The sequence below is a fragment of the Vigna radiata genome, chromosome 5 (genome assembly GCF_000741045.1).
Source record: "Vigna radiata var. radiata cultivar VC1973A chromosome 5, Vradiata_ver6, whole genome shotgun sequence".
Lineage (NCBI taxonomy): Eukaryota > Viridiplantae > Streptophyta > Magnoliopsida > Fabales > Fabaceae > Vigna > Vigna radiata.
In genome coordinates this window covers 21,839,310-21,852,947 of record NC_028355.1, presented here as the reverse complement: position 1 = coordinate 21,852,947, position 13,638 = coordinate 21,839,310, and the positions used below count along the sequence as shown (strand labels likewise).

Sequence of the window (13,638 nt, the reverse complement as noted above, 5' to 3'; positions counted from 1 at the left end):
ATGACTATCACGAAAAACGTCTTACCTCATTCAATAAATAAGTTTTTCTTACAAGAATTGAAGTAGATGATAATTAGGAGTATTGTGTTGAAATTGGACCACAATTAAAATTTCACTAATCTCAAACCTATATAAAAAACTATAAATACATGTCATAGTAAAAAGTATGTGATAGCAACTACTATATATTTAATACCTTTACATTGAACTTGGACTATTTGTTTTAACATTGAAAAACCTTTGACAAATACATCTCCGAACAGTAAAGCTGACACGAAGACTGAAACTAACAACTATCAAACAATTTGAAAGAAAAATTGTGTGAATGTTAAAAGTGACTCGATCTCATTTTTTCTTCATTAATTATATAATTAATTTAATATTATTTTCTATTTAATATTGGTGAACTAATATATTATTGATATCTGTATCTGTGTAATACATCTTTGATTTCAAATTATAAGAAGTATTTAAGCGGTGTTTTCTTTTTTTTTACCATTGAATTTTATTATAATCACAATAAATATAAAAAGGTTGACTTGTTCTTTCTATTCTTTCCTTAACACTCGAATTATGACAAAAGTGCAATGAATCTAATCTTACATATTAAGATAAGATATGAAAGATGATTCTTCAAATTAAATGAAGATCCACTAAAGAACCCACATATAATTAATATTCAATTAGTTTTAATCTCATGTTTTAAAATTACTTAGTTAGTTCTAATGATATCTACTTACTTCACATAAAAATACACACATTTTATTAGGATAGAAATTAATAAAAGTTCAGTAATAATTTTACGTGGATATTATACTCTTATATTTACTTTTTGCAAACTACAGCAACAAAATATTCACACGCTTCCTATATAGTTTTAATAATTAAATTAGTCCTATAATTTTTAAAATTCTTTTATTTAATCAATATATATTTAAAATTTTGTAAAATAAAGTAGTTATCCTGGAAATTTCCGTCCCGACTCTCTCTTAACCAACACCAAAAGAAAACATGTAGGGTAGGGCCTTCTAATTGTTGGCGAATTTAGATATCCCGATGTTACCCATACACTTTCTCATCTATTATTGCTTTTCCACAAATCTTAATTTACACTTTATGAATAACTCTCCCAAATTAAAATAAAAAAAACTCAATTATTAAATGATATATTTTAATAAACTCATACTGTAAAATGGTTTTGTACGATTATTTATTTTGTTATTCGAGTAAGTGTTTTCTGTAATGTATTGAATCGAAGATCAATCGCGTATACGACTTTGTGATAGTATTGGGTGTGATGATTTTTTCATACAATTATTTAGTTATAAATTATGATAAAGTAATTAGTTTTTATGGTAGTATAAGAAAATGATAACAATAAAATTTGAAGGGGTATATTTTTGAAGGTTTTGGGTATGGAGTAGATTGGGAAGTGAATTTGACAGGGGCGGTAGAGTGAAGAAAACGTTGACATTGAGCGTGCCTGGCTGGCGCGGACGAATGAAACGATGCGTATTTGCCATGTCACGTCATTCACCGTGTTCTTTGGGGGCTTAGAAAGAAAAAGAAAACGGTTCATTCATTAATCTCTCTCTGTTTCGTTTCGTTTCGTTTCGTGCTTTGTTGTCTCTGCGTTGTTGAATGCATTATTCAACCATACAAACAAGAATGCAAGCTTTGCAGAACGCCGGGATCCGCGTTTTTCGACGGCTCCATTCCACGCTGTCTTAACCTCCCCCTTTCTCCGCATTGCCATCTTATAGTAATTTCCGTTACCACAATTGGTTGCAGTGTCTGATTCTCTCCTATTTAACGATTTTCTTGCAACCATATGGAGGATTAAAGCACTGCGTATCGGTGTGTCGTGTCGGAGAAATTGAGGTTCATCGGCGCGAACAATGTCTGGTCTGGGTGAACGCCAAACGGTTCCCCTTTCGGTGCTGCTGAAGCGTGAGTTGGCCAACGAGAAAACTGAGAAGCCGGATGTTGTGCTCGTGCACGGTCAAGCCAGTGAGAATAAGAAAGGAGAGGATTTCACGCTGCTGAAGACGGAATGCCAGAGGGTGGTGGGAGATGGGGTTTCTACGTATTCTGTTTTTGGGGTATGTTATGTTCCTTTCTCATACCGTCGCTTCCTGCTTTCTTCTGTAAAACTGGATTCAATGAATGTTGCAATTCGTGTGTGGGTTTAATGTGATTGTGATGATGCATCAGAAGTCAATGTGTGTGAGATGTCTTATTTTATGTATCATACACTGACATGATATTATGAGAGATAAAATTGAAAGAGCTGTGTCAGTGTGTACAATGCAAATTCAGCTTGTTGACTGCCTACTTCTTGTTGAGTTGCTTACAATTTGAAGTCAATCACTTCTTACTTTTGCTTAAATTTGATGTTTGGATCCGTATCTCAGATGTGGTTTTCCCTCCTTAGTAAGAAACTGATGGTCATAGCTTTTACGTTTCACACCGTGATTTGTTATTTTTCTGTGGATTTTCAAACACACTCTTAGATAGTCAAAACCGGAGAGAGTTCTAGCAAATTGCCAATGATATGATTTCTCTGATTTCTCTTTCAACATGAAGCCCATATTACTCACTTTATTGTTCACTGCCAAGGTTTTTCCCCAGTAGCGATTTTCCAAGAGTTTTCACTCATCATTGACTTTTATAGCAAATTGAAATGAATGTTCACCGGCTACTTCTTGATAGCTAGCTTTTGTTTGTGTATATGAAAGCGAGTAGAAGTTTTTTTCTAATTCAGTTGCAGTAGTTGAATGACAAGATTTTGTTGGCGGTTTTTCGATGATGCTGATGTTAATACAACATAAGCTATTTTTTTCTTCTTGTATTTGTATTCTCTGATGTCGATGTTTTACAGCTATTTGATGGCCATAATGGATCTGCTGCCGCTATTTATGCCAAGGAGAATCTTCTGAACAACGTTTTAAGTGCAATTCCTTCTGATCTTAACAGAGATGAGTGGGTTTCAGCGTTGCCTAGGGCTTTGGTTGCAGGCTTTGTGAAAACTGATAAAGATTTTCAAAGAAAAGGTATAAATGTAGTGTTTGTTCTTGTTTCTATTAATTATTAGCCTATGAGGCAAATTCGTGTCTTCCATCTGAAATCTTCATAGTAATGATGTAATGTTGCCAAAAGAGTAATGCTATATCTTCTATGTAACCTCGTACTTTTTAAAGAAATTATTGAGTGAAAAAGTAAACTATGTTGGATGAAAAGTTAAATGTATTCAATACTTTTTTCATCTAGTAAGCAGAGGGAATTGATGGGAAAACATTATAGGAGAACTTAGTATTATTCTTTACGTAAACAACTAGTCAATATTCTCAATTGTCAAAAGCAAAAAAAATAAAAAATTAAAGAATAGAAGGTAGAATTCATGCTGAACATGTTGACTATATCATGAAGCCCTCATAATACTTTTCCAACCTTAAAAAACGTGCTTATATTTTCGTCAGCTATAGCTTTAATTGTCTAATGCATACCGAGAAAAATATAATCTTGTTTAGCCATAAGGGCAATTGAGTTAATGCAGCTATTTATATACGAAAAATATTAGTAACATTCTCTTTTAAACACAGTATCTTCTTTTGGTTGAATATATTGGAAATCCTCCTTTTTATATATAGTGCTTGGTTGGATTAAAGTTTGCTAAGCTTCCAACTCTTTGTTCTACAAAACTGAGTTTTCGTTCAAAGTTTTAATCTATAAATGTAGTTTTGAGGGTAATCAAACATGTGACGAAACTTATAGTTTACTTTCCAAACTAAGCTTCGAACACCCCAAATGGAAAATAAGACATTGACATAGTTGTTGGAGAACATATACATTTTCTAATGAAAATTACTAGCTGAGCTGTGACTGATAGGTTTTATACTTACGAGTTACCAAGCTTTTTGTTGTATTTTTTATAACTTTTATGCTGATTTAATATACACTATTATCTTTGCTTGTACAGCACAAACATCAGGAACAACTGCAACCTTCATGATTATAGATGGATGTGTTGTGACAGTTGCATCAGTTGGTGATTCCCGTTGCATACTTGAACCTCATGAGGGTGGGATTTATTACTTGTCAGCAGACCATAGACTAGATAGCAACGAAGAGGAGTGAGTTGTTACTGGAATGGTTTATTTGAATAACTGTTGGAATTGCTACATTACATTGCAGCACCGCCTCAACCTTTTTTTTTTCTTTTAATCAGGAGGGTCCGCATCACTTCTAGTGGAGGTGAGGTTGGTCGTCTAAATACAGGGGGAGGCACAGAGGTATTTTTCTTTTTTAATTGTGATTCCTTTTGTTATCTTTCATGGAACTGATTCCCTAAAAACTTCAATACCTCTCACCACCACCCCCTTTTAGGAACAAAATATCGCCAATGCTAAAATTGAAGCAATGAGTGAGGCTGGTTGTCCAATGGGTTTGATGCCTCTGGCAACAGCAATATTTATCTTTTTGTGCACTACGCTTGAAAAGTTAAACTAGATAAGCAGATATTAAGAAATAAACCAGGTCAATTATACCATGGAGAGTTGAGAAGCGAGATAAGTGATGCTAGTTGTAGGATCATGACCATAGCTTAACAGTACTCATCACATGTCATCAATTTTCTTAATATTTTTCGGATAACTGTTGTTTACATTATTAGTGTTATACTGGTCATTTGTGATGATTTATAAATGATCTTCCTTTTCAATTTTCTAGTATTCTCTTTATAAAAAACTTGCTTTTTAAGTTGTACTATACTTGACTAGATTAACGATATTTGTAGGTTGGTCCTTTGAGATGTTGGCCAGGTGGTTTGTGTCTCTCCCGATCCATTGGTGATAAGGATGTTGGTGAATTTATTGTCCCTGTACCACACGTAAAGCAAGTGAAGGTTGGCCATTGCTTTCTTGTATTTTATGTTCATTAGTTGTTTCTCTCACGCTTCACTTCTTAATTTTACTTTAATGTATTATATATATATATATATATATATATATATATATATATATATATATATATATATATATATATATATATATATTTTGTCTACTTAAGTTTTAGTTCTTCTTTATTCTCTATCTCTGCTTCGTAGGCTGAAATAGTGGCATGATTCTCTTCCAATTCATAAAGAGCATTTAAATATTTTTTTTTTTCTGAAGATATTGCCTTTTAAAACTCGAAATGATTGTTTCTTGTTGTAAATCCTTCCGTATTTTTTATGCCCTTACAGTGCTTAATTTCTGCATTTTCCTCTCGTGTCTGTTTGTGCAGCTTTCTACCGCTGGAGGCAGGATCATTATCAGCAGTGATGGTGTCTGGGATGCTCTAACAGCAGAAATGGCCTTTGATTGCTGTCGTGGCATGTCAGCTGAGGTTGCGGCACCACATATTGTGAAAGTATGCACATCTTTTACATAAGAAATTAATGTCAAATGATCATCAATTTGTACTAAAATATGTACTAAAATTGGAGGGAAATATTACTTATTTCTATTTGTACCCACTCCTGCTTCTTTTCTTCCTTCAGGAAGCCGTGCATGCAAAGGGACTTAGAGATGACACAACCTGCATTGTTATTGATGTATATCCGCAGGAGAAGCCACCTACTTCTGGGACAACACAAAAGAAACCGGTAAAAGGAAGGCTTAAGTCCATTTTTCGCAAAAAGTCCTCTGAATCATCATCTTACATTGACAAACAATACCTTGAGCCAGATGTGGTACGGGAACTATATGAGGAAGGATCTGCTATGCTTTCAGAGAGGTCTGGTTTCATAACATGTTTTGTGAATGTTGGCATCTTGCTCTTTAGTTATATTTCTCTTAACATGAGACATCCTTGTCCAATATGCAGGTTGGAAACAAAATATCCACTCTGCAACATGTTCAAGTTGTTTGTCTGCGCAGTGTGTCAGGTAGAGATTAAACCTGGGGAGGGTATTTCCATACACGTGGGTGCGTCTAATCCAGGAAGGTTGCGTCCCTGGGATGGACCTTTCCTTTGTTCAAGTTGCCAGGAGAAGAGAGAAGCCATGGAAGGGAAGCGAACATCGGGTATTTGTTTCGTTAACGCATCCCCGCATTTATATCCATCGATGCCTCAAGTAATGCATGTCCATAATATGATTTTCTAATTCGACATTTTGCTTTCAGATAGACTTAGCAGCGGAAGTGACTAATGAATTATCATGTAAATTTGCATATTGAGAAACAAAGATTGTTCCCCTAACGGGAAGCTCAAACTTCCAAGCAACAGTGACTTCTTTATTAGATTTACAAGGGAGGCTTCTCTAAATACGGGTCTATTTTGGAAATTTTCATGAAGAACAGTGTGGAGCTTTCTGTGTTGTTCCAGTCAGGAGATTAACAAACAATTGCAGCTTGATGAAGAATTCTGACTTAAAAGAGAGGAGTTTGAACCACCGAAGTGTAGTGTTAAAAGTGGAAATGTACAACAGGACGTCGAGGTGATTCATTATTTTATTCCTTTTTTCTCCCCTTATCCATTCATCTGTATATAGGTCTTTGGAATCACGAAATCGATCTTTAATGGAAGTGGCCTTTGTTGTATTGTGCTTCAGAGAGGGTATTCAGTTTCTTTTATTGGGAATACAAGGGAGTTTTTATTTGGAATTCATGTAGACCAGTTCCACTATAGAATAGATGTTTTTCAAAAAAGAAGAAAAAATTCGATTCTCATTAAGGTTTCTCAACGATTTTTTTTCTGGTAGCTTTTTATTGTTTCTTTTACCATGCCTATATTATCTATTTTGTATTAGAAATGTTTCCACGTTCCCCGTCCTTTATTTATCCGGATTAACGGGTTTCTTTCAACACATTTCATTGTTTTTGAAGGCTGTTTTCTATCTTTTATTCGGGAAAAACCACAAGTATCTTCCGTACATTCATGTCTAAGCCTTATGAAACAATTATGGATGACAACTCTGTCGAATATTCAAATTCGATATTATTGGATAAGTTAGTACAACTTCAGATAGTTGATCCATACACGTGATAGTAGCAAGTTTTTTTATAAAAATAGTTTTCGTAAACATTTATATAAATGATTCTTTAGAATATTTTTTTGTAAGTAAGCAGTAATTTTTTTACTCTACAAACTTTCTTTTTGCTTTTATAGGGTTATTTTTTAGTAATAATTAAATGTAAAATTATCAAACAATTTTTATAATAAGGAATTAGAAATAAAATATTCCTATCAAAATTGGATAACAATTGCGCGCACACACATATATATATATATATATATTTTTATATATTGATTTTCTTTAATAATTTTATCCGAAAGTTATTCTTACTGAAAAAATGTGGCATTTATTATTAGAAGTGAATTTTAAAGTCTAACACATCCTTACAAAATCAGTTTGTAAGGTCATGTTTGCACTATATATATATATTATAAATTAGTCTTATATGGGACTTCGAACACACTTCTTCACGAATATCGCAAAGATATGCTTTTAACCATGGCTCTGATAATATGTTATAAGAAAAGAAAGGATGAAAAATGTGTATCTTATTCAATAATAAGGAAATAGTACCATTGATATATATATAACTCTCAATATAAAAATAGAATATAAATATATGAACATAAATCCACAAATATGAACAGAAAATAAATTAAATCCAATATTTACACTGTCTTGTTCCCACCTTCAAATTGGGTAATGATACATCACCTTTGAAGAAAGTGACTTAATTAGAAATGAAAGATTTTTTATACTAATATTTGTGGAAGATAACAAGTTCTACTCTTCGAGTAAAGGTTTTATTGTTTTAAAAATGACACCAAGCCAAGTAAGAGAAAGAAGTGATAGATAATGTAAAAACAAAGGTCGAAGAGAATGTTGGTTTTTTCCCTAGTAGTGTAAAGCTTTGTGCATGTTGAGATTTTCTTATTTTATTTTATAGGAGGCACCGAAACTAAGTATAGCCACTAAAGTCTTAAGAGAAATATGTTGGAAGAGAATTAAGAGAAAAAACGATGTGAATGAGAAGCTAGCGTACCTGAGAAGCAGAGAGCGTAACGCAGAGAGAGAAAGGACAGAAGATGCACAATGAAAGTGGAAAGAAGAACGAAAAAACGGTTTCAACATTGAGATTCTGCAATTTATACTAACTTCGTTCATGCTCATGTTCTTGCCGCTGACTACAAGTTTAACTTTGTTTGATATAATTTTAGAAATGAACTCTAGTAACACAACTTGTTTATTATAACGAAAAAATTTCTTTAACAATTTTTTTTTGATTGGTTCGTTTCAAATTTTTTTTTTAATAAATTTAAACAAACGAATGGAATGGTGTTACATGTCCTATTATAAAAAAGTTATTAAAAAGTGTTGTTAAAATATCATTATGTTATTATAAATGGTTTTGAATAATTTATATGAATTTTACATATTCAAATTGTAAATTATATTACTATTTAAATCAATCATACATAAATTTTCTTCAAAAACCGCTTTCACATAATTTGGAATGAAAACATGGGGTGTAATTAGTAGTAAGATGTCTCCTAAAATATAAATAAAACTGAAAATTTTATATACGAGGATTACTCCCTCCATCACCACAACATTGTTTGCTGCACCTTCCGATAGCCATCCTGGAGTTAAAATTTGTTTCTTTTTATTAACATCCGTTTGGCCTTTAATTAAACTTGACATCCCATCAATGTAAATCATGACATGCATCTCCTATATTCGCTTGGCCTTTCAAAAATTTTAATAAATTCTAAACAAATTACATAATTATAAGTAATATAAAAAAATTCAAAATATAAAAATATATACTACAAATAAGAATTTATACAAAAAAATAAAATTAATTAACTAAAAAAAAAAACAAACAAACGTGAAAGCCTGAACGGATATGTGAGATCTGTTGAAGATCCGCAACGGATTTTGATATCTGTTGACAAATTTCGAGATTCGTTGAAGGTCCAACGGATCTTACATATTTGTTTAGGCCTTTTACAATTATGTTCTTCTTTTGTACACAAAAAACACAATACCAATCAACTTCTCAAATATCAAACGTCAAACTCTGCAACATCCACCACAAAACGAAGTACACCTACATTGAAATGGAGAAGACAAAAAGAAGCAAATTGAAGAGAACTAGAAAATGGAGAAGAAAGGAATATGGTGGGGGATTGAAAAGGAAATGGAGTTGAGTAATAAGAGAAACAAAAATGGTAGGAGAAAAGAGAGAGAGAGTGAGAGAGTAGGGGTGGGATGGGAGAGTAGGGCTGCAGCTGAATGAAAATAAGAGAGAGAAAATTAGAGTTTTAACAAAAAAAACTAAAAATAATGAATGGTAAAAGTAAAAAAGGTAATTTTATAATATTTTTTTTAAGGAGGTGTAGGGAGGGATAGGAGTGGTGGAGGGAGTAATCCTCTTTATACATTCATAGTGTATATTACGTAGACAATACTCACTTTGATGCCTCTTAAAAATAAGAAAACTGGGAAATGTTAACGTAAAATTATCTTAACACGACATTACTTAAAATGAATGACATTTGTATGAGCACGAGATTAATATTAGTAAAGGTTTCACTGTTTGGTACTCAAAAAATTTTTACGTCCACGTCACGTTCGTTTTTTTGATATTTTATCTTTTTTTTATAAATATAAAAATTAAAAATTTACTTTTTTATATAACTATATTGCCCTAACAGTAGTTGTCAAGTGATTATATTTAGTGTAAAAAAACATTTACCTATTCGTAATGCTGTCTTCGAGATATTATTTATTATTGATCTTATGTAAATAAGTATTTAATATTTATGTAACATTTTTGTGTTTTGTTTATTTTCATATATGTTTAATAATATTACATTATTTAATGATTGAGATTCAATATAATTTAAATATACTTTATTCTCTTAATCCTTTAAAATATCTTTTAAGAGAGGAGAAAATCGTAAAAGAATTTTGGACTCAAAAGTTAATAATACATGGTGATTATCCAATGAATTTTGAAGTTGAAAAAACAATTACTATTATATAAACATTATTGTTATATAAGTATTAATGTAATATAATAGTATTATTTATTTTCTAAAGGAAGGTAGAAATTCAAAAAGAAAATGAATGATATAAGAGGAAACCAAATAATTAGAGTGATAATTTTTTATGATTCTTTGGCTGGGAAGGAATGCGTAATGATTGATAAAGATAATTGAGTAGTCATTTCATCTGCTAAATCTGATTAAAAGCCAAAAAAATAGAAAGATATCTGTCTCTAGAGAATTTATGCTTCCTCATGCAATTACGTCTAAGAAGTCCTTTGTTTCCTCGAAAAAGCTGGTAAGAATTCTCATTTTGCTTTACAGCACACATATTTTGCCATTTTCTCATAGTTCTGGAGTTAGGTCAAATTCCAGTGAGAAGTGCAAAAAGATAAGGTTTAGCTAAACTACAATAGGTATGTTAGTAAATCCTTAATTAGGTCAATACATGAGCTAAATCACGTCGAATTGACGACAAAAGTCAGCAAAAACTAAGTAAATATGAATGTTGGGGATATGTACATTAATTAATTTCTTAGGAATATGCATGGAAACATCAAAATCGAATAAAGCAGGTTCTGCAAATCCATTCAATATTGCAATGATGCATGCTAAGATGAAAACGTGATCCGTTTTCTCGGGGATTTTCTGAAAAGATGAAGTACTTTTTTTTTTCTCTGACATTTTGAAACGAAAGAAATGCATATGAGTGATCCAAAGTAAGGTAGGTTTTGTTGTTGGCTGTGATATTGAATGGCTAATAAGCAAAAGGATCTCTATGTTGTGGGATTGTGAAGGATTTGTTTTATGCTATGGTATGGTAGGTTCTCTCTCTAATTATCTGAAAAAGAAAAAGACGAGAAATGTGGAATATAATATAAAATATATAAGGGTGAAAGTGGTGAGGATGGTTCAGTCGAACCAAATAATGGCTCCATGATTAAGATGTTGACCTTAACCATGAATACAAAATTCCTTTATGCTTGCTGCATGGACCACCACCGCATGCACGTGTGTGTGGGTCTGTCACCACCCCCACCACCTAACTATATGTATATTATACTATACGAGTTTTATGTATATAAAAAAAATGTTAGTTTTTTTCTTGAGAGTATATAGGAAATAGGATAGAGCAGTAGTCAATGTACACGTAGATGATGGCCACACTTTCTTCCCTAAACGACATTGGAGCTTCTGTTTCTTTGAGCTTTCGTGTTCATCAATGAATCAATGAATGGATGAATGGGTGAACTGAATCATTCCCAACAGCTGGCGCTGATCGTGGCCCTCTCCAAATCTCTTTTTCAATTCAGCAATTCCCTTTTACTCATCTCTCGTTATGCTTTTTCTGTAGTCTCTAGTCTCATCTCTTTTAAGTCTTTCTAAGTAACATACGTTTTGACAAATACTTGAAAGAGGTCCATGGTAAGAGTTAATTTTAACAAGTTTAGGAAAGTGTATATGAAAAAGGTACAAGATAAAGCATGGAATTTGACTTGATCGTACAAAACTCTTTTTGGGTGGTGTTTAAAGATTCAACCGTGCACCGTCTGGCTCTAGCCTCCTAGACTACTATAGCTAGAGTTGGCTAATCAATTATCCTTATAATTTAATAATGTACAAGGGTATTGGAATTGATTTATTTTTGTGCACTGATGGGAAAAAAGGTCCAAAATTTCTCGAGTGAAATCCGCCATGCCAATCCCATCTTCCTTTGGTGGCCAAATTTGGATGTTTGTGATCTCATTCCCAAAACCAGCACAACAATCGCTGTTGGAACTGATAGGGACCCAACAATACGCACCACTAACCATTTTGACACACCACAAAACACGTCTCATCTCATCTCATAAAACGCAAATAACTGTGAAGAAAAATATATGCATCCATTGTTGATAATTAATATGCTTGTTAATCATCACACGTAAATAATACGCATACACACACAGTTGGTGTCTTATGAAAAAATTTTAAAACAAGACACACCAAGTCCAACAGTGCTTTGACAATGACTCTCTCTTTCTTTCCATGTTTTTCGGTTCCCTTATCCCTCATAAAGCTTTGTTAACATCCATACAACAAAGAAAAGATCACAGCACCTTTTTCTCTCTATCTCTCTCTCTCTCTCTCTCTATTTCTACTAAAAAGAAAAGATCATAGAGCGAGAATTTCACACAGAAACTTGTTAGTCTTCAAGACAACCTCAACTGTAATAATGGAAACACATCATCAACCCCAAAAGAACACAGAAAACGATGTGCAAAAGAAAACTGAAGAAGGAGTCCCGAAGGCAGCTTCATCACCATCCTCTTCCCCTTCTCATGAGTTCTCCTTTACAATCTCTCTCCACTCTTCTAACGCCACAATCCTTGACAAATCCAAAACTCCACCTTCTCTTGCTGTTGATTTATCTCCTGCTGATGACATTTTCTTCCACGGTCACTTGCTTCCCTTACACCTCTTATCTCACTTCTCTTCTTCTCCTCGCTTTTCCACCAACTCCGTCGACAGTTTCACTCTCCCCATCAGAGACTTCTTAGAAGACGAAAAACGTGCCAGCTGCAACACCAGCACCAGGAGCAACATCACCATAGACAGCATTACCAACTCCAACAACAAAGAAAACCACAACAATAGAGTCACAAAGGAAGAAACCAAGTCCAAGCCTGCTTTCTCATTGTTTGGGTCATCAAAAGGGCGTAAAGGGTGTCCGGTTAGAGACAAAGAAGATAAAGAGAATAGTAAGCACAAGAAGAAACTCGGGCATGATGTGATGCATGCACTGAAGAAGTACTTGAGAATGGTGCAGCCACTAGTGCTTTTCAGAGGGAAAAGAGAAAAGGTACAGTTCCATGGACAGGCTTATTCTCATTCAGGGAATTTGATTCGGAAAACCAAGCCTGAATTGAGAGGAAGAAGAGGTGAGTTTTCAGCACCGGCATCCATGAGAACTTCTCCATCAAACAGCGGTCTTCTCCTTGCAACCGCTGCTCTTCCTCCTTCCAATGACAGCACCATGGAAGAGTTGCAAGCAGCCATTCAAGCTGCTATTGCTCACTGCAAAAATTCTATTGCAAAAGAAGAGAAGCTCAATTGCTGATACGCACGTGGTAGAAAGTATTTTTGTTACTAGTTTTGCTTATTGTTGTCGTAGCTTTGTTGTTTTATAGTATTTTAGTAATGTTAAATCTACGCCAGAAGATTGCTACACTTGGTTGCTGCCCATACGTAATTCTTGGTTTCTAACATTTGTCGGGTTGAAATTTATTTTTTAAAACAATATATATGTTGATTAACTAATAAACATTGATGATCGAAAATATAATTAACAAACTGGTAAATGCAAGTCTGGTGTGGTTTTCTAGATGTGGATATATAATATTTTCGTATTTTATTTTCACACACGCCAAAAAAATAGTATTTTACCATTGCATTGTAGTTGCAGAAAAAATTATGCGCCATTATGGGAGTTTGACAAGAAGGGCAAGTGTAAAAAGTATACAAGTCAGAGAAGATTGATGATTTCTGTCTTGTAGCGAATAGTATCTCATAAAATTCTGAAAACTCTGCAACCGAGTCTTTCCATGATGA

General features: G+C 33.4%; 2 protein-coding genes across 3 annotated transcripts; both read left to right on the top strand.

Annotated features, from left to right (window-relative positions):
- Window positions 1-1,313: 1,313 nt before the first annotated feature.
- Window positions 1,314-6,724, top strand: LOC106759679 (probable protein phosphatase 2C 12). Of its 2 annotated transcripts, none has more exons than XM_022780980.1 (9): window positions 1,314-2,102; window positions 2,882-3,053; window positions 3,980-4,133; window positions 4,229-4,292; window positions 4,796-4,903; window positions 5,284-5,409; window positions 5,540-5,775; window positions 5,866-6,065; window positions 6,169-6,724. In XM_022780980.1, exons 1-9 carry the CDS (start codon window positions 1,899-1,901, stop codon window positions 6,216-6,218), a joined length of 1,314 nt encoding a protein of 437 aa, XP_022636701.1. In that variant the 5' UTR covers window positions 1,314-1,898; the 3' UTR covers window positions 6,219-6,724. The 2 variants fall into 2 exon arrangements, with proteins under 2 accessions (XP_022636701.1, XP_014498456.1); XM_014642970.2 differs by having other exon boundaries at window positions 1,322-2,102; window positions 6,165-6,724.
- A 5,235-nt stretch (window positions 6,725-11,959) lies between these two features.
- Window positions 11,960-13,257, top strand: LOC106761123 (BRI1 kinase inhibitor 1). Its single transcript, XM_014644634.2, has one exon. It carries the CDS (start codon window positions 12,263-12,265, stop codon window positions 13,145-13,147), a length of 885 nt encoding a protein of 294 aa, XP_014500120.1. The 5' UTR covers window positions 11,960-12,262; the 3' UTR covers window positions 13,148-13,257.
- The last annotated feature ends 381 nt before the right edge of the window (window positions 13,258-13,638 follow it).